This window comes from Mauremys reevesii, linkage group 23, assembly GCF_016161935.1.
Source record: "Mauremys reevesii isolate NIE-2019 linkage group 23, ASM1616193v1, whole genome shotgun sequence".
In the NCBI taxonomy this organism is placed as follows: Eukaryota; Metazoa; Chordata; order Testudines; family Geoemydidae; genus Mauremys; species Mauremys reevesii.
In genome coordinates this window covers 15,491,362-15,511,664 of record NC_052645.1, presented here as the reverse complement: position 1 = coordinate 15,511,664, position 20,303 = coordinate 15,491,362, and the positions used below count along the sequence as shown (strand labels likewise).

Here is a 20,303-nt window from a genome sequence, read left to right as displayed (position 1 = left end):
GCTCATGCTCAGTTTCTAGGTCAACAAGGAATAGCTCAGTGGTTTGAGCATTGGCCTGCTAAACCCAGGGTTGTGAGGTCAATCCTTGAGGGGGCCACTTAGGGTAGGTCTATACTCACCGTCCGGGTCGACGCGGTGAGTGTGAGTTCGACTTCTCGGAGTTCGAACTATCGCGTCTAATCAAGATGCGATAGTTCGAACTCCCCACGTGCTCCGGTCGACTCCGGAACTCCACCACCGCGAACGGCGGTGGCGGAGTCGACCTTGGAGCCGCGGAGTTCGACCCCGCCGCGTCTGGACGGGTAAGTCAGTCGAACTAGGGTACTTCGAGTTCAGCTATGCTATTCGCGTAGCTGAACTTGCGTACCCTAGTTCGACCCCCCCCCCCCCTTAGTGTAGACCAGGCCTTAGGCATCTGAGGCAAAAATCAGTACTTGGTCCTGCTAGTGAAGGCAGGGGGCTAGACTCAATGACCTTTCAGGGCCCCTTCCAGTTCTATGAGATAGGTGCCTAACAGTCTATATTTGTATGTTTGTGAATAGATGAGGCAGTTTTAGCTAATTTTATTTTTCTTTGACTTGTCCATATTGTTTACCAGGGCTTGTGAAAAAGTACACTTTCATTAGTCCTTAGACGTTAAGATAGGAAGATAAATGTTTTTTATGATAACTTCTGTGTCTGATTATACTTCTCATTTAAATACACAATGTACTGTATTTTAGATTGAGCAAGAAAAGTTGGCTTCTATGAAGAAACAAGATGAAGACAAGGACAAGAGAGACAAAGAGGACAAAGACAGCAGAGAAAAAAGGGACAGATCCAGAAGTCCAAGAAGGTATTACTAATATTGTACTTACAATTCCTGTTGGTCTTCAGGGCAATGGGGACATGGCAATGGAGATTTCTAAAGATTAAGCAAACTTTGGAATGGACCCTACAGAAGTTTTTTAGGGGAAGACCAATCTAGCTTGTTAGGGAATATTAATGGCAGATGAAAAAACTAGTGGTGTATATAAGGGAACAGGCATTGCTTGTAATGGTAAATGTATTACATTGAGAGCACAAAAGATTTTCCTGAGATCCCAGCAGATGGTAAATTTTATTGAGACCTCATAACTGAACTTCTGAGCTATCTTGTGAAAGTGTTTATGCTAAGAGAGACATTATTTTAGATTGAGATTTGTAAGGTTTTCTTGTTTGTGCAGCTATAACAGTTTAGTGTACAGGTGGTGGTGAATTTTAGTTTATCTAAGGCAAACATTAGGTTGAATTGCCAAACAAAACTGTTTCCCTAGAATTGTTAATGACAGTCCTGAAGTCTGGAGCCAGTCTTGCTAACTGATGGGTTCTTTTGAAAAATCTAAAATAGCTCTATTTGTTTTTTATCTTTCCCAGTTAGCAGTGGGGAAAGAGGATGTCTGATTTTTTTTAGATGAAGTTTCTTAGCTGTAAATATACGTGGCTTTAGTTTTTTTAATCTGCTCCTAACATAGTACATTATTTGAACAGAAATTCTCTCTTTCCTAGACGCAAGTCAAGGTCTCCTTCCCCTAGAAGGAGATCATCTCCTGTCAGAAGAGAGCGAAAGCGTAGCCACTCTCGATCTCCTCGTCACAGAACCAAGAGCCGTAGTGTTACTCCTGCACCAGAAAAGAAAGAGGAGACTCCAGAGCCAGAACCTTCAGTGCAAGCAAAGGAAACTTTGATTCAAGAGGCAACATCAACTAGGCAAGTACCAGAGTTGATTTCTCCTCCCCCCCCCCCCCCCCCTGAAATGAGCTGCTTATAGGAAATTATCATTCCCTTTAGTATAAGGGAGTTATTTTAATTCCTGGTGCTATTAGATCTTTATAGAAAACAGCCCCACTTTCATCTAAAAATGTGCTGCTATTTTTTTGCCTGGCAGATCAGTTTACATGTGTCACCATGGTCTTCAATAAAACATGTTTCCACATGGAGAAATTAGAGTAAATCTTTGAGTGCATACTGATGTTTCACTAATACTTTTTTTGTTGTATTACTCTAGTTAAGTCCTTTCCTTTGGCAGTGTTAAGTTTAATTTCATTAAGAAATGCATATTAAGGCTAGTTTGGCTTGATTTTCCCTGTATCTATTGAGAGCTTTGCAAGCGCCACCTTCATCTTCTGACTTCAGACTGGATAAAGGCTGATTCAGCACTTGGAATTGGACAACCTCAGCATTATCTTAAATAATGGCAGTCTGGAACATTTGACAAATCAATTTTTCACTGATCCTACTTGATTAATAGTGTCCATTGTTCTGCATTGTCTGGTCAATCTATGGAAAGTTAACACAGGACCTATTCAGTATACTTTTGATAATCTGTTACAGGAAGTTGAAGACCTAAATCTTTTGACCATGAGTAGAATTTTACTAGGATTTGGAGCTATGAACACCTTAATTACGTGTTACTCCCCACAATCTTTTTTTAGTGAGAGGACTGTCATAGGTTCTTTCTAAAATATAATCCAGGTAGTTGCAGAAAGGATATGCTTATATTTTGTTTTTTTTATTTTAACAGTGATATCCTGAAAGTTCCCAAACCTGAACCTGTACCAGATACTAAAGAAATTTCCCCAGAACGAAATTCAAAGAAAGAGAGAGAGAAAGAAAAAGAGAAGACTCGTCAAAGATCACCATCCCGTTCCAAATCAAGGTCAAGGTCTCGCTCACATTCCCCTTCTCATTCTAGACCAAGAAGGCGTCATAGATCACGGTCAAGGTAAGAAGATGAGGGTTTACTTTTATCTTGAGGATAAAGGCCAGGAACTGAATGGTCTGCTCTGAAGTGCCATTCCGAGCCATAAAACACTCAATTAGCTGTGTACATTGGAAATTCTGAAAAAAATAACTAATTATATGATGCGAGATAAAGGCCAAGGCATTAATACCACTCTGTATAGTAATAATTCTCCTCAGCCAGAGATGAGCCGACAGTGGGTTAGGCCGAGTAAGAGGGAGGGGAGAAGAAGAGTGGAAAACACCACCTAAGCATGTTCACTAGTCTTCATCTTCCACCTCATCTGGGGAAAATGCTTGATATGAATGGCAGTTGGGCTGGGAGAAGGTACTGAATCCTGAATATGGTATTTGGCAGCTCCAGGTGATACCCCACAACCTCCTTTAAGAGCTAGGTTTGGTCCTGAAAACACTTAGAATTTAGGTTTAATCTTTTTTTTAATGTGTGGATTAGTACAGAGGTTTTGGTTGATTTGAGATCTTGTTTGCTTGTAGCTTAATGGTAACACATTCTAGTACAACAGAAACGCTGATTTAGTGTGATATACTTGCGACAAAGCAGCTTTTCACTTGGTTTCTGGTGACTAAATCTACCTCCATCCTGTGAAATTTAGGAGGTCGCTGTTCATTCTTCGAATTTTCATTGATTGATTGTGACAGGTCTTACTCCCCTAGAAGGAGACCAAGCCCAAGACGACGACCATCTCCTAGGAGGAGGAGTCCTCCAAGGCGCATGCCTCCCCCGCCCAGACACAGAAGAAGTAGATCCCCTCTGAGGCGGTAAGATTCCTTTTTGGTAAATATGAAACATCTGATATTTGAAAGACACATCACAAGGTTTTAAAAACTTCTTTAGTTCGCTTGAAAAATAGTTATGAAGAGTGATTGTAGTATCAAAGATAACTGAACCACAGGTGACTTTGATAGTGTATAGTATACAAACTAAGGGCAGGTGTACACTACAGCGGAGATGGACACTTTGAGATCAGTCCACAGGTGGTCGATTGGTGGAGAGATAGCTCAGTGGTTTGAGCATTGACCTGCTAAACCCAGGGTTGTGAGTTCAGTCCTTAAGGGGGCCACTTAGGGATCTGGGGCAAAATAAGTATTTGGTCCTGCTAGTAAAGGCAGGGGGCTGGACTCGATGACCTTTCGGGGTCCCTTCCAGCTCTAGGAGAGAGGATATCTCCATCAATTTAAATTTAATAAAGACCCGCCAAATTGACTGCAGATCATGCTCCAGTCTACCCCTGATAAGAAGAGTAAGGTAAGTCGACAGCAGATTTTTCTCCTGTCGACCCCCCCCCCCCCCCCCCACGGTGTAGACCTCGCGGTAACTCGACCTAACATACGTCTACTCCAACTACGTTATTGACGTAGCTGGAGTTGCAGAGCGTGGGTCGACTTACCATGGCAGTGTAGACATAGCCTAAGTGATTTAAAAGTTGCTCTGTCTTGGTTCATGCCTATGTCCCTTAAGAGCAGGGAAACAAAGCCCTTTGGATTGGTGGGAGTATTGCAGTATTAACGCTTTCTTTTTGAAGCTAATAACTTCTGTTCTAGAATCAGGTGTCTGATATAGTATCAAAAGGTCATAAATTGTTTTGAAGAAGCTCTAATGGATGTTTTCTAACATTCATAAATGGTGATGGTTTCTGTTAACTGTTCAATTTGTTATTCTGATACTTCCTTTAGTGGATAGTGGTGGCATTGGTTATGTCATGACTTTACAAATTAAGACTGGCTTTTTAAACTTTGTTATAGAAGTCTGCCCTTGTGTGGTGGTTTTTGCTTGGGGACTTACAACTTTGCCATCATTTAAACAATTTTGGTGGCTGAGGAGCAAGTTATTCCTGCTACTTTGCATGTCAGAGACCATGTGACTTCAGTGCACTGTTGAAATAGGAAAATTGGAACAGCTTTCGCAAAAAAAGGGGGGCTATAATCAGTGGCACAGCCAAGTGGAGGGAACCGGGAGAGCATAAAAAAAGGTGCCACCTCCTGCGGCGCTTTTACTGACGGGGTGGTGCTTTTACTCACCTGGTGGCACTCCAGCTCTTTGGTGGCATCTCGGTGGTGGGACCTTCACTCGCTCCGTGGGGCTTAGGCGGCATTTTCTTCAGTGCTACTGAAGACACCTGGAGCGAGTGAGGGCCTGCCGCCGAAGACCCAGAGCGCTGCCGGGTGAGTAAAAATTAAAAAGGTGCCAGGATGCTCAGTGAGGGAGTGGCCACTGCCCTGCTCCTCCCCTAGCTGCGCTACTGGCTATAATAATTTTGGGTGTTTGAGGCTTACTATAATTGGATGGTGACTGTTTTTTGAGGTTTGTAAAGATTTGTTCATTTTTTAGACAAAATACTGTGAAAAGTGTCAAAAGTGTATTTTGGCAAGATATATTAGAATTCCCTTTTAGCAAATATTTATCTCACTCAAGGTAGGGTTTCTTTTTTCCAGGTTCTCAGGAATTCTGCAGCCAAAGGTGGATTCTGCAGGTACACAATTGCAACAGAACTTACCACAAATTTTGCCGCAGAATTCTAGAGGACCTCCTTTAAGTTTATAAAGTAAAGACAAGCTTCAAAATAAATCTTACAAAATATTGCTAAGATGTATTCAGAATGGTTACATGTCTGATATTTGTGCAATTTTCAGCTTCCTGGTGTAACATTTTTGTTCGTTTCTGCCCACCAGTCTTTAATAGATCCTTTTTGAGGTTCAGTAAACAAGGTGCTGTAGAGTGAAAAATTCTCTTAACCATCTAAATACTAAAAAACTCAAAATCCCACACACACACAACAGCCAACACCTACAAGCCATTTTCTTGGATCCTTTAGGGTTAGTAATATTTTATAATTTAAAACAAAAGTTAACATTTCAGACAAATTGTTCAGTTATAGTTTTGAAAATAATTGAAACATTCATTTGTGTTAGTCTCCTCTTGTATGAAATACTAAAGCATTTGAGGCTAACATATGCCAGTTTTTTGGAAGTGCTACTGTATGTGGCTGTATAGATATGCTTGCAGATGAGTGAACTGTGCTTAATCAGACCCAATTAATGTTAACTTTGTATCTGCAGGAGAAGACGGTCATCGGCATCTTTATCTGGAAGTAGCTCTTCCTCCTCCTCTTCACGCTCTCGATCACCGCCAAAAAAACCACCTAAAAGAATTGTATCCAGTCCTCCTCGCAAAACACGTAAACTGTCTCCTTCTGCAAGCCCTCCTAGGCGGAGGCACAGGCCTTCCCCACCAGCAAGTCCACCTCCAAAGCCACGCAGATCTCCAACTCCTCAGCAGTCAAATCGTGGAAGAAAAGTCCGTGGCTCTATTTCTCCAGGCAGAGCCGCAGGTATAGTCAGCTGAGTGTGTGCTTCCCCCAATCGCTTTATCTATTTGAACCTTTACAGTCTCATAGTTATGTACTCTTTGCTAGCTAACGGCAGGACTGCGTCAAAACTTTTGCCTTTTCAAAGTACAGAAGTTGTTGAATAGACATTTTACTGAACCTGGTCTTAAATGTTAACAATATAGAGATTCGTAGTATAAAACACTTAAATGTCAGCAACAAAAAATAAATTATAGTGGTAGACATTTAAAAAAAACAAAACATAGTGCTGAGTTGACCTCCCTGCAATATTTCATTGTAGAACAAGAAGATCTTAGTTGTTATGAAATCTAATACTTTAAGGCAAACACTAACTGGTAACAACTGGTGTAAGAATTTATTTCTGCGATGTTTTGAGGCTTGTTTCTGAATTAGTTTATTTCCAATTCTGTGAGGACCTACATGTGATGTTTGTGTTTGGGGCAGTAGGCAAGGTTTTTAATTTTGTCACTGCATATTTCTCTTGCACTCAGTTTTACTTAAATCGCTTTAAAGAATCAAGCTGCAGTTTTCTTTTCAAGTGGTTGTGGTATCAAATTTCTATTCCAGAGGGCTGGTACAATTGTGAGTTGGGATATCAAACAGTTTTCAAACATAGGAAAAAGTTTAAGCAGTTAAAATATAATTCAAATAAAGTACATCTCCAGCTGTAGTCAGCCCTGAACTTTAGTCTCTGGTTTTTAATACTGAAATTTTTAATAAATCATAAATTGTATGCTCTCCCCTCTTTTCTATAACTACATTTCAGTTGTATCATAGTTGAATTGAATAGTTTATTAAAATTTTATTAAATAAAATGTCTGGTACTGGCTTTTCAGGAAACATGTACCTGCATGGAATTAGTAGGAATTAAATTACCCCACAATTTTAAGACAATTTTTTGTAACCTTGTGCAGTTAGGGAAAAAAATCAAAATTTCTACTCAGTTTACATATTATAATTTCAAAGTAAAATAGCAGTATATCAGCCAAATGTTATCTAAAAGTGCAACGTTCTTCTGTATAGAAAAATATGCTAGGAAGCTGAAGTCTAAAAAGTATACTACACAAATTCATATGAAGATGTAAACTGACATCATTCATGAAAAGCTTACACTTATTTTGTATCGATAATCATGTGTGCAAAATCATATTAAATTTCATTTAAAATCATATTAAACTTTCTTAGATTTGTCTAACTTTTTTGTCTTTTAGCACCTAAACATAAGAGTATTGAAAAAAGAGAGTCTCCCTCACCAGCGCCAAAACCTAGAAAAGTAGAATTGTCTGAATCAGGTAAGGTTTGTTATTTACAATGGCTTTCCTTTAAATGGTATGAAAACATTGTGTTTCTTGAGATCCAGTGGCTTTGATAGCAGTATTGGAGGTATGGTTTTCAGAGAGATGTGCATAGGGAACATAAAGCATCCCACTCACATTAATTCTCCCTTATGTTTCTTTGAAAACCCTAGCCAAAATGCACACTCCAAAGAAAGGATGCCTTTAAAGATGTAGCACAAAAAAATTAAACACCTGATCAATTTTAACAACACTGCTTCACAAACAAAAACTGTCGTTATTCATAAAGAAACATAAAATGACAGCAGATACAAAAGTAAAAATTAAATGTTCCTTAATTGTGCATATCTTTCAGAAGAAGACAAAGGTGGCAAAATGGCTGCAGCAGATTCTGTGCAACAGAGACGTCAGTACAGAAGGCAAAACCAACAGTCTTCATCTGGTACAGTAATATTTTTGTAATTCTAATAAGATATTTAAGTAAAGTATTTGTTTACAAAAGTAGCAAATATGCTACTGCTAAATTCAAATTGTGCTTAGTTTTACACGTTTCATTGATGTATGCTACAATATTGCAAAATTAATCACACTTACCATAATGAAAATCTTTTATTCACTGATCAAAAAGTACTCCAGGGGAGCAGACAAGTAGAATTTTGCATTCTGGGGCATTACTAGCTAGCCCAGAATTGGCAACAGATTTCATAGGAGCTGAAAAGAATGTTACAACATTCCTCTTCTCCTGACCAGTGCCTCTTTGCCTCTAGATTACTTGGAATGTTTCTGTACATACTAAGTTTTGCTTCTGGTTTCACATTTCACTTTGTAAATTATTTTGCTCATCAGAATTGCTTTTGCAGTTGTGTTGCTACGTATAATTGATTCGGGGCTTTTATTAATGCTCTTGAAGTCAGCATCTTTCAGTTTGTCCTCTAGCTAATTTTGTTCAATATTTTGCAGTTGCATATCTAATGCAACATGTACCTGAAATTCAGGCTTTATATACACACAAACTTACACCAATTTAAAGTTATGTTTTTTTAAGCAATTGTTAAACCAGTTCAAGTTTGTGTCTAGACTCTTATTTCTGTTTAAGAAATAATCCACTCTTAAACAGAAATAAGCATCTACACACAAACATGGACAAGTGTAACAGTTGCATCAGAAACAAACTTTTAGTTAAACTGGTTTAGTTGTGTGTAAGCAAGGCTTAAAGTTGCTTCACATGTTAGAAGTTTGTCTTGAAATGTATCTAAACAAGTTGATCTAACTAATCTTGTACCTTGACTTACACTCTGTAAATATTTTTAAAAACAGAAATCACAACTTGGCAAAAAGATGCATGAAGACAGAGCAATATGCCTCTCAGTAATTGCACAAGAATACAATGTGTGTATACCACTTTTCAGTAACTAATTATTTTGTATTTATAGACTCTGGTTCATCATCTTCCTCTGAAGAAGAACGACCAAAAAGATCAAATGTGAAGAATGGTGAAGTGGGTAGGCGCAGACGACACTCACATAGTCCATCACCTTCTCCACGGAAACGACAAAAGGATTCTTCCCCTCGGTAATTACTTTCTTCAGCTCAGCACAACTGATGTATTTAACAGTGACAAAATATATAATTTACAAATGGACTATCTTCTCATCTCTTGATTTGCATTACATTATTGCCTACAGGCCCCCAGCAGAATCAGTTGGGATTACCCTTGTCCAAGTGCTATACAAATGCCATAGAAGATGGTTTGTGCACCAAAATTTAGATTTTAGAGGTGAAAGTGAACAACTTGATACCAGCACTATATATATATATTTTTTATTATTATTACTGGACCTGATCCAAATTCTGTTTGGGCTTTGGGACCAGGTCCTTACAGTTTATAGCAGAAGGGTTTTTTTCAAGCTAATGCAAGGAGGTTAATTTGACTTCTGCTCAGATGCTGAGAATTACTTTATGAATCTTATGCAAACATGTTTGTCTTTGCATCAAGTAAATCTTTGGCAAATGGGTTTTTTGACTTTGTTTTTCTCTCCACTGCTGTCAGGATGCAGATTGGAAAGAGGTGGCAATCACCAATGATTAAAAGGTTGGTTAGAAATTAATCCGTTAATTAAGATTAAATTTAAAGTTCCTCTAGAAACACTATACTTCTGTAGTAGATTGTGAGCATGGGTGCCCTTTCTTCTGCTTCACCCACACAGAAGACAATTCAAATAGCAAGATAATGGGACAAGAAATCCAAATTGTTTGTTGCCTTTTTTTCTTTCAACAGTGACATTGTTTCAGATCTGCCTTATGTCCATAGATAATGACAGTTTGGGTAACTGGTTGAAAGAAAAACCTGATATTGTACCTTAGAAGCTTAACTGCATTACTGTATACAACATTTATCAAAGTTTTGCTTTCCAGGCAAGGTTTTGCTTGAGTGTTTTTATTTCTCAAATATAATTCTGAAACAGAGGTGAGCAGTGTATGAAGATATTTTTCATGTTGCCATCAGCTGTTTTTGTGGTAGGAAAGTAAAATGGGCTAATGGGGGAACTCGGTGTTCAAAAATCAAGCTATTTAACTCCTCAAATACCAAGCGGAAATGGAGGTTCTAAAATTCCTATTCTGTCATCTCTCCCTTTTACATGCATATTCACTATGTGTCCTGGAACAATCTGATTTAGTAGTGTGCTTAACTTCACAGGCTGAATGCGTCATCATTTTGTCACAGATCTTACCTTTCATAGGTAGCTTTATAGGCAGTTCTTTTGAAACTTGATTTTAGACTGAGCTTAGTATAATGCAGAAAGCCAGTGATGACTTGTCAAAGACATGGCCAGAATAGCAGATTCTGTCATGGTCTCTGCCACTAGACTGCCCACTGAAGTCAGCTGAAAACAAGAGTAGGTGCCTCACTACTATTAGGAAAAGTGCTAATTTTAAACTTAAGAGGCTGGATCTATAAGATTAATCATTCAGATTTATAGATTATTCACACCAGCCATTAATGATTAAAACCTAACCAGAACATAGGTGCCACTTATGATTTGCGAAATTTGAGCCAGATGAAATGTGACTAACTTCCTCAAACTTTGAGCACATTTGTTACTGAATTTGTCAGTCTTCAAAAAGTGGCATATAACAGTTGTTTTACTTGAATTTCAGGACAGCATACTTTACTTTACAAAAGAATAAATTCAGCTAAGTCCTTCTATATCACTGTAACACATTTTCTCCTAGTCTGTTACCTTATACATTTAATATGAAAACTATTATTGCTGAATATTTTTAGTGGGTCTTACTGTGATATTTGAAGATGACTTGGTATTCTTTCAGCTCACAAAATCGTGTTTAGCTCTTGGGGAACAATCTTTAGCTGCAAATATCTAGTTTCTTGCTATGGAAAAATACAGCAAGGCTATTTGGAATTAAATATTGATTAGCTGACTGTTTCTATTGACTAAAAGTGCAGGGCAGCCTTTAAAAAGCAAAAAAAGATATTTAATGTTCTGTCACTAAGTTTTGAACATTGTCACTAAAAAGCCACTTTTTTTCTCTCAGAATTTAAACCTGTTGAGCTTTTTCAGAAGTTATGGGGAAACGCATTGAGTCCAGATTTCCCCATATAAGTTAACTGAAAATTTTTGTCCTCAGTGGGAGTGGTGTCTGGACCCCTTGTGCTCTGAATATTTTAAATGCAGTATAGCAGTATCTTAGCACCAACTCCTGGTTTTCTTAGCCTGTGCTCTCGCTGAAGTGTTAAAATCTACCAGTGGTAAAGAATAAGTCTGCTTAGAATCAATTTCTGTTTGTCTACCTGAAGTCTCTGAAGTTGGGCAGCCATTAAGATATATCCCCACTAGGATGATAAATATCTTCTTGGTCTAGTGAGCTTTAAGAATTTCTTTTCTTTGGAAAACTGAGCTGTGGTAAGGTTGAAAACTCCTTATAGCTTCTATATCCCATACTCTCAGAGAAAACAAACTTTGCTATATCTTTTTGTCTCTTGACGTAATCGCTGTCTGATAGTGTTTGCATCTAATGGAATCTCATTTGGAAGACAAGTATCTGAACCGGCTTAGCTTTCTGTAGTGGAGATGACATGGCAGAAAAAAATCCAATCATTTGGCATGAGGTTTTTTTTAATAAAGCAACTCTTCTGTTTCCTCTAGTAGGAGGAGGAGGAGTCCATCACCACCACCTGCCAGAAGACGGCGCTCTCCTTCTCCTGCCCCTCCTCCAAGGCGGCGCAGATCGCCTTCATTGCCTCGCCGAAGGTAACTGTTTTATTCTATTGCTTTTTATTAATCCCTAAGGGCAGCTCTACAAATCAAGAGTTGTAACACTGTCCAATAAAAAGCAAATGTCATGATTAATGGAACTGATGCCCTTTGCTAATAAGACTCTTGTTGGGAAATCATTTTTTTAAATTAAAATCATAATTTTGTTTTCTGAAACGTTTTCGGTGGGGGATGTGTTCAGTTGTTGAACCATTGTAAGTGCCGAGTGTAGCAAGCAATCATTTCACTTATCTAATATTGAAGTGGCTATTGAGCAGGGTATACAATAATACTCTGCTGTAGTTCCTTGAGATTGCTGTAAAAAATTTTAAAAGTGGAACAGATCAATGTAAAATCTTTCCTGTTTGCCAAAGTGCATATCTTTAGCCATTGGCAGCTAACTAGTGTGAGAACTTTGTCCTGAATACATGACTTCTGTTGGTTTTGTAGGTCTCCATCACCACCTCCTCGCAGGCGCTCACCTACTCCCAGACGATATTCTCCTCCAATACAGAGACGATACTCTCCTTCCCCACCTCCTAAGCGAAGAACAGCAACTCCCCCTCCTCCTCCTCCAAAACGAAGGGCATCACCTTCTCCACAACCCAAGCGCAGAGTCTCGCATTCTCCCCCACCAAAACAAAGAAGTTCTCCCGTGGCAAAGAGGCGTTCCCCATCGCTATCTTCCAAGCATAGGAAAGGTTCTCCTTCCAGCAGGTCTAATCGTGAAACCCGATCCCCACTACAGAACAAACGGCATTCACCATCTCCACGGCCTAGAGCTTCTCATACCTCTGCAAGTCCACCGCCTCTGCGAAGGGGAACGTCATCTTCACCCAAGCGGAGACAGTCTCCGTCTCCAAGCAGTAGACCCATCAGGAGAGTGTCAAGGACCCCGGAACCCAAAAAGACAAAGTAAGGGACTTATTAACTTATGGCTATAGGCAAATTGGAATAGATAAAGCAAGGGTTTGCCCTAAAATTAAAGGGTGTCAGTATTCTGTCTTCATGCCACTCTAGTTCCTGTGGGCCTGTTGACAAATGACTGTTAGAGGCTCTTCCTGTCGTATGAAAATTCAAGGTTGGGAAAAGCTTCAGAGGCATTGCAAAGGTTCATCTTGGACAAAGTGATAGTGAGAAGGCTGACTAGAGGCAAACATCGAACACTGAGAGTTGTGAAACCAGAGCAGATTACAAAATAAGACTTCCAAGGGATTTTTAGCTTTGTTTAGAGCCTAGTGAACTATGTGTCAAAGTTCACTATGGAACAGGGCTAACCTAAGACACATTCTTATTAAATTAATATTTGACAAGCTTTTAATATTGGGAGATATCTACCTAAATATCTAGTGAAAGTATGGCAGTGCTGGCTTAATCAGTTCTTTCAGGAAAGGTAGGTAACTGAATGCAATATCCTGTCTGAACTGGTGATAAAACAGTAGCTGTGCATGTTGAATTTTTATCAGGTATGAAGGGAAGACAGCCACTGGTGAACAGAAGAACACTATTGTCTGTCCAAGATACTAATCTGTAGTAAACCTGCGGTATCTTTTTGGCTTGCCAATCTGCAGTGCTTGGTTAGATCTTGGATTTTCCTTTTACTGTCATTCTTTTGAAGAATTCTGGTCTAAGCTCCGTAGTAAAGGGATTAATATGAACAGATTTGTAGATCAGTAGTAACTCTAAGGGTACGTCTGCACTGCAGTTAAACACCAGTTGCTGGCCTGTGTCGGCTGACTCAGGCTACGGGGCTGTTTAATTGCAATGTAGACATTTGGGCTGGAGTCCAGGCTCTGGGACTCTAAACCTAGACATCTATACCTCAGTTAAACAGCCCCTTAGCCAGAGTCAGGCCAGACATTGGTGTCTAATTACAGCGTAGACCTACACTGTGTGACCATGGTTAGTTACATAATAATTGTTAGTTAAGTTACCTTGTTTGCATGTACTGTATAAGGCACAAGGAGTCCTAAATGTTAATCTTTTATTTTTAAGGGCTTCCACACCAAGTCCACAGTCTGTGAGAAGGGTGTCTTCATCCAGGTCTGCATCAGGATCGCCTGAGCCAGCACCTAAGAAACACCAAGCCCCTCCTTCCCCTACTCAGTCTCGATCCCCCTCCACTAACTGGTCGCCACCACATGTGAAAAAGGCTCAAAGTCCTACGCAGAGTCCATCCCCTGCAAGGGTATGTTTTCTAATCAAGGTAGTACTTAATTGGAATATACCTACAGAACTTTCATCATGTGGCATATTGCTCTTACCTAGTTTTGCTTCTGATGATCAAACAATTCTAGCTCATTTACTAGTGTATTTAAGTGCAATTCCTTTTAAATGATGGGGTGGCAATAGCTGCTCCATAGGCAAACACACACACTGGTTATTCAGCAAACATGCATAACATCCAGGCCACATGATCTTTGTAAGGAGAGAGGGTTTATTTGTGTATCATCATCCTATACACAAATCTGGCATGCATATCTCCAACTGTGAAATAAGGAATTTCTTTTCATTACAGAATTCTGACCAGGAAGGTGGCGGGAAGAAAAAGAAGAAGAAGAAGGATAAGAAGCATAAAAAGGACAAAAAGCACAAGAAACACAAAAAACATAAGAAAGAGAAGGCTGCAGCTGCTGCAGCAGCTGCTGCTGTTACTTCAGCTGCTACTTCATCAGCCCAGGAAGACCCAGAAGCAGAGACAGAGCTCAAAAAGGTTGGCTAAATAAATCTGATTTCAAAAGCCAAAGAGTGAAATGAAATAACATATTTACAAGTGTAATTGATACTAATGTATGATTTTGAAAATATCTCTTCTAACGCCAATATATTTGAAGGCAGGGCTTGAATTATGCTACAACTGGGTAAATTATAAAATTTAGTTCAAGTTGCCTCTGCATATTCCCTTCTTGGGATGGCAGAGGCCACTGGAATAACTCCAGTTAGAAGTTAGTTACCTCCGTTTCTCTTCCTTTCCATCATCCCCCTACCAAGAATCAGTTCCATTTTCTGCTTCTGAGAGGCTATTAATGAGCATTGTCTACATTGCCTTTCCATTTCTACAAAGTGGTAAATAGGTAACACTTTTGAGCAACAGTGTTTTTTTAAAAAAAAAAAAAAAGGCCACAGTGAAATACATCCATGGCAAGCTAACATCAAGATTTCATTTTATTTTAATTGTAACTATTATATTGGATTATATTTTTTTCAAGTGAAATATACAAAGAACTAAAAATCTACAGACCCATAAAGATTTTTCCATTAACGCTTTTACAGCGGTATTCACTACCATTATAAATATTTCATGCCAAGTTCGCAACCCAGGTTTTGAAGTACTAAGATCCTGAATGCAGGATTGACTTGTCCACACTGAGAGAGAAATGGAAAGTACACAAATGGCATAAGTAGTGGGTATTTATAATTTTTTGTTTCAGCAACCTGACATGTTAAAATCATATTGTAAATATACAAATTTGTGTTTGAATGTCCCTTTAAAAAATCCACACCAAATAGCAAATCTCATGGGGCAAATGAAATTGTATTTTTGCTAAAAATCTATTTTGTTGTATTTCAGCCTTCTGTATGATTTGACTGCTTGTTAGTTGTAGGCAGAAAACTAGAGACATTCTGTGCTATATTTGTATGAAGTTATAGTAGAAATGATACCCAAGTGAAAAGTGTATATAACCTAGGTACAATTTCTAATGTATAAAACCTCTGCTTTTGACATTTCTGAATGATCATCTCTAGTTCTTCCAAGTATATGTACCTGTTGGTACTCCACTATAGGATGTGTATGTGCCTGCGCGCTCTTGATTGGAGATTGCAAAGCGGTGCTCACGGTCCTGTGCGGAACAACACCTTCTTCTGCTCTGAACTAGGGGATATAGGCAGGTGTGAACCCACCACCACTGAGTTCCTTCTCAACTGCCTGCGGTTTGAGATGGTGTCCCCAAGGGAAGGTTGCTTTACTCATTAGTGAGTCATTACTGTCCCCTGCATGTACACTGTGTCGAACACAACCACAATTCCACCCACCTGTAAGAGATCTAACACAAAGTACTACGTCCCATCAAAGGGGATGGTACACTTCCCCTTCTCCCCCAATCCATAACTCCATAGTGGTTTATGCAGCCAATGGAAGGTGCCACAAGCTCAGTTTAGACCCTCTCCAATAGACAAGGAATCCAAGAGTCTGGACTTACTGGGCAGAAGAGCTGCTCGTCAGCTTCTCTTCAGTTTTATGTTGCTAATTATTAGGCCTTGATGGTGAAAGACGCATTTACCATGTATTCAATATTTATACACTTAACTGAATATGTGCCATAAGATCAGAGAGACCAGTTTCAATCGGTCATTGTAGGGGGCAGTTGGTCACAAAAACCTCCCTCCAAGCTGCCCTAGATGCTGCCAACACAGTGTTGAGATCCATGGCAGTGATCATGAGAAGAGTATCCTGGTTCCAGCCCTTAGGTCTTCCAAGAGAAGTACAGTCCACAGTCAAGGATCTCCCCTTTGAAGGACCCAAGTTCCTCAGTGATCATATGGACTCCTCTCTCCACACTCTCAGAGATTCCAGGGCTACGCTGCATTCACTGGGATTCTCTACGTGCCTGCAATAAAAAGACAACTTAGTTTACGCAGCCTGCCCAGAGATCCAGGCCATTCCAGTACCATCAGCAGTCCACCTTCCCTATGTCTGAGGAGGCCTTCAGGAGAAGGAGCAAGCTGAGAGAGGCTACTGACCCCTTCTTCTTAATTGGCTCCCTCCTTCTAAAAAGCACTTTTGAAACCTTGACCAAGGGCATAAATCATCCCGTTTCACTGGATTTCCCCATTGTGCAATTTCTCACACACCCTTTTTTGAGGGGGGGGGTGGGGGGAAAGGGGGGGATTGACTGTCCCACTATTCACCTGCCTGGGAACTCCTTATCTCAGACAAGTGGATACTGGAAGTCCTTAGAGTGGATTACTCTGTCCACTTCCACTCTATTCCTCCCCATCCTTCTTCAGGGACCCCTCACACAAAAAGCTCTTAAGGCAAAAGGTTCTGTCCCCCCTCCTAGGACAGTACAGTGGGTTCCAACAGAGTTCACCGGGAAAGGATTCTATTCCAGCTACTTGGTTTCCAAGGGAGATGGAGGGTGGAGACTAATTGTCAACCCCAGGAACTTGAACTACTATTTTTTTTAGCACAACACTTCAGAATGGTGACATTAGTTCCAATTCTCCCACCCTTTGATCCAGAAGACTGGTTTGTTACCCTTGACCAACAAGACACACCTACTTTCATATAGCCATCCACTCTCCACACAAGCATTTCCTGTGCTTTGTAATAGGAACAGACCACTATCAATAGTGAGTTCTTCCCTTCAAACTCTCCATATCTCCAAGGGTATTGGGAAAGGTCCTTTCGGTACTGGCAGCTTCTGAGATCTGGATCTCAGTATCCCCAGATTTGGACAACATGTTGATCTGGGTGAATCGTACCGAGGTCCACACAACTACAACAAAGGCATTAAGCTTGTTCCAATTGCTAAGATAAACTTCACAGGAGCTGTTTTGGACTCTACAGCAGCAAAAGCCTACCTTCCCATTGAGAGATTTCACACTCTATCTGGCCCAATCTCGGTGCTGCAGTTAGGTTCACATATGACCATGACATACAAGGCCACTCAGTCAGGGTAATGCTAAACAACAGGGCAGAGCAAAAGCCTAGTCCTTGTGCCACATCAGTGGTTGGTCTGTCATGGAGGAAATACCGGCATGTGTATCAAACTGCTGTCAGTTCCAGAATGTTGATCTGAAGCATCAATTTTTGCAGAGACCATTTGCCCTAAGCTGTATTTCCATGCAGGTGAGCTCCCCATCTTAACAGAAAAGCATCTGTTAAAACTACAGACTTCCTGAGCAGAGGCTTTCTGGCAAGATGGCGAACGGGAGCTCAAACTCTTTTGCAAACCTGGGGTCTACCACAAGTAAATCTCTTCAGCACCCTGACCAACTCCAAATGTCACCTGTTTTGCTCAAGGGGAGTTTATGGCCTCAGTTCTATGGGAGATGCACTGATATCTCCATGGCCTCATGCCCTACTGTATGCTTTACCCACAGGTACCATTAATCCTCACAACTCTTCTCAAGCTACATATGGAAAGAATGAGAGCTATTCTTATAGCACCAGCCTGGCCAGGGTGCAGTACTCAGACCTCATCCACCTCTGAGGGGCACCCCTGTGACTTCCTACCACTGAGGACCTATTGAGATAGAACTTGGGGTCCCTCATCCACCCCAACCTTTCCTCTCTGAACCTCGGCATAGCTGCTGAATGTGTCTCAACTGTGCAATTGACCTGTTTAGATGCAGTTTAGTCAGTTCTTTTGTCCAGCTGAAAGCCCAGTTACCCACAAGACTTCTCTCCAGAAGTGGAAATGCTTTCACTCTTGGTGCTTTTTTTCCATCTTCCCAAGCCTTGGAAGTTCCGCTTCTCAAGATAGTGGGCTAGATACTAAAATTAAAAGTGAGAGGTCTGTCAGTGAGCTCTTAGGGTACATTTGGCTACTATTGCAGCTTTCCACTTACCCATCCAGGGGTTCTCAGTTTTTGCCCACTTGTCACAGCCAGATTCCTCAAAGGTCTGTACAATTTGCATCCTCCTGTCTGGCCCCCAACCCCCAGTGGGACCTAACGTTCTAAGGAGACCCCCTTAGAGCCGATGGTCACCTGTTCTCTCCTCCACCCCTCCTTTAAAACTTTGTTCCTAGTCACCATTACTTCAGCAAGAAGAATGGGAAGCTGGGGGCACTCATGGCTTACCCATCTTAAACCACCTTTTTTTATAGGGACACCATTTTACTACACGCTCATGCCTGTTTTCTCCCAAATGTCTCATCAGCATATCACATTAATCAAAAATTTTGCCTTCCTGTATTCTGCCCTTCCAGAAATGTAGCCACTTTGCATCCCACGATTTTACATTTGCCATATTGCAGTATCAGAATGGTTATTACCTGGTCTAGCTCTTCATGCCTGCAGAAATAATCACTTCTGTGTCTTTGTTTTAAGGAGACAGAGAGCGAAGCAGAAGATAACCTGGATGATTTAGAAAAACATCTGCGAGAGAAGGCACTGAGGTCGATGAGGAAGGCACAAGTGTCACCACCATCTTAGGCTGAAACCTTTGATATAATGTACATTTTATTTGGTTTGTACTCAGAATTCAATTTCAAATTGCTAAAATGTGTTTGAGCTTTAGAATATAACATTTGTTGTAATAATTGCTAGGTTGAGGTTCACCATGTAAAAAAGGCATGGATTTACATTACAAAAAACATCCACAGTGTACTAGTGACATTCTTTCATTGACAGTTGACATTATTTCATGTAGAGTGAAACTTTTTAGAAGCAGTAAGATGGGTCAAGGTTTTTTAAAATGACTGGCAACCTCAGTTTCTTTAAAATGTACCAAAACCTGTACAATTTTTTACAAAGTTCTCATTTTTTGTTTTGTTTTACATTGCTACTAACCTTTGTGATTTATAAGCTTGCCCAGAAATGAAACCACTTGAATTGCAAGGGAAGTACATATGATATTTTAATGCCATAATTGCTCCATTGTTACCTGTGTCGTTGCCACTGAAGTGAATCAAGAACAGAAATTTAGAATGGTACGTAAATGAAAGCATGTCGTTTGCCAGGACACTGTGGGTTTATATTGATGTAATAAGTTGATTTGGAACACTGGAATTTCATTTGTATTTTTGTTCTTTTTTTTAAAAGGGCAGTTTCCTTATCAGCAGTCCCAGAGAAGTTCCACACTTACATAAATTTTGTTTGTGAAAAGATGTTGTAGCCCCATTCATGATTCTTGTCTGGTTGCGGTTCTTCTTAGTGCTATACGTAACTTTCAGAGATGATGTCTTTGAAAGCCTGAAGGACCTGAACTTTGGATATTGTCATGTTTTCACTGTTTTTCTGTTTTTTTAACTAAAGCTATATAAAGCTTGTGGATTAAACAAAATAAATTTCTAAATTTAAAGAGTTGTTGGCTATTGTTATATGAAAACACTTGTTAAACCTTTTCTTTTTAAACAGGATAAACAAATAACAGATGTTAAAAACTGATGTCTAAAATGATGGCTTATGCAAAATGAGATTTATTTATTTTTTTGTTAAAAATGACTATCCCACTGGCAGAAGTAGCCCTGACTTTGTTAATACAATGATGTTCCTGATGTGCTGTGCTAGCCTTGCAAAAGTACCAGCCCAGGCATAAAATCTACCTGATAGTTCTTTGCTTTGGTGATTGTTAATGGAAAAAGTCTTTAGTTGCTTGTCATAATTACTTGCTGCAGCAAATAGAATTTTGCAAGGTGCTGCTGTATTGTATGATTACAAAATGGAGATTTGGCGGAAACTTATTTCATTGCCTTAGTTACCATTTATATGGGAGCATTCAGTTAACCAAATACCCAGCTCAGGTAATTTGAACATATTGATGGGACATGTTTGCCTTCAAAATAGTATATTTTGAGACTGATTAGATTGCAGGCAAAATTTTCACAAGTGCCTAGTCCCATTTTTCAGAAGTAATTTAGGAACTAAAAAAAGGA

The 20,303-nt window shown here is 39.8% G+C and overlaps 1 protein-coding gene across 10 annotated transcripts in view; it reads left to right on the top strand.

Moving 5' to 3' along the window:
- SRRM1 (serine and arginine repetitive matrix 1) overlaps window positions 1-19,729 on the top strand; it is a 29,566-nt gene extending 9,837 nt beyond the window's left edge. For 4 of the 10 annotated variants that reach the window (XM_039511358.1, XM_039511367.1, XM_039511366.1 and 1 more), the window contains 14 exons: window positions 723-835; window positions 1,528-1,728; window positions 2,543-2,743; window positions 3,421-3,540; window positions 5,839-6,110; window positions 7,340-7,420; window positions 7,779-7,865; window positions 8,857-8,995; window positions 9,474-9,515; window positions 11,590-11,694; window positions 12,148-12,612; window positions 13,693-13,885; window positions 14,216-14,410; window positions 18,757-19,729. In XM_039511358.1, coding sequence (XP_039367292.1) covers window positions 723-835; window positions 1,528-1,728; window positions 2,543-2,743; window positions 3,421-3,540; window positions 5,839-6,110; window positions 7,340-7,420; window positions 7,779-7,865; window positions 8,857-8,995; window positions 9,474-9,515; window positions 11,590-11,694; window positions 12,148-12,612; window positions 13,693-13,885; window positions 14,216-14,410; window positions 18,757-18,861 — 2,319 coding nt within the window. In that variant the 3' untranslated portion in view covers window positions 18,862-19,729. The remainder of the gene's footprint in view (window positions 1-722; window positions 836-1,527; window positions 1,729-2,542; window positions 2,744-3,420; window positions 3,541-5,838; window positions 6,111-7,339; window positions 7,421-7,778; window positions 7,866-8,856; window positions 8,996-9,473; window positions 9,516-11,589; window positions 11,695-12,147; window positions 12,613-13,692; window positions 13,886-14,215; window positions 14,411-18,756) is intronic. The other 6 variants (XM_039511360.1, XM_039511359.1, XM_039511361.1 and 3 more) reach the window with 6 other exon arrangements.
- The last annotated feature ends 574 nt before the right edge of the window (window positions 19,730-20,303 follow it).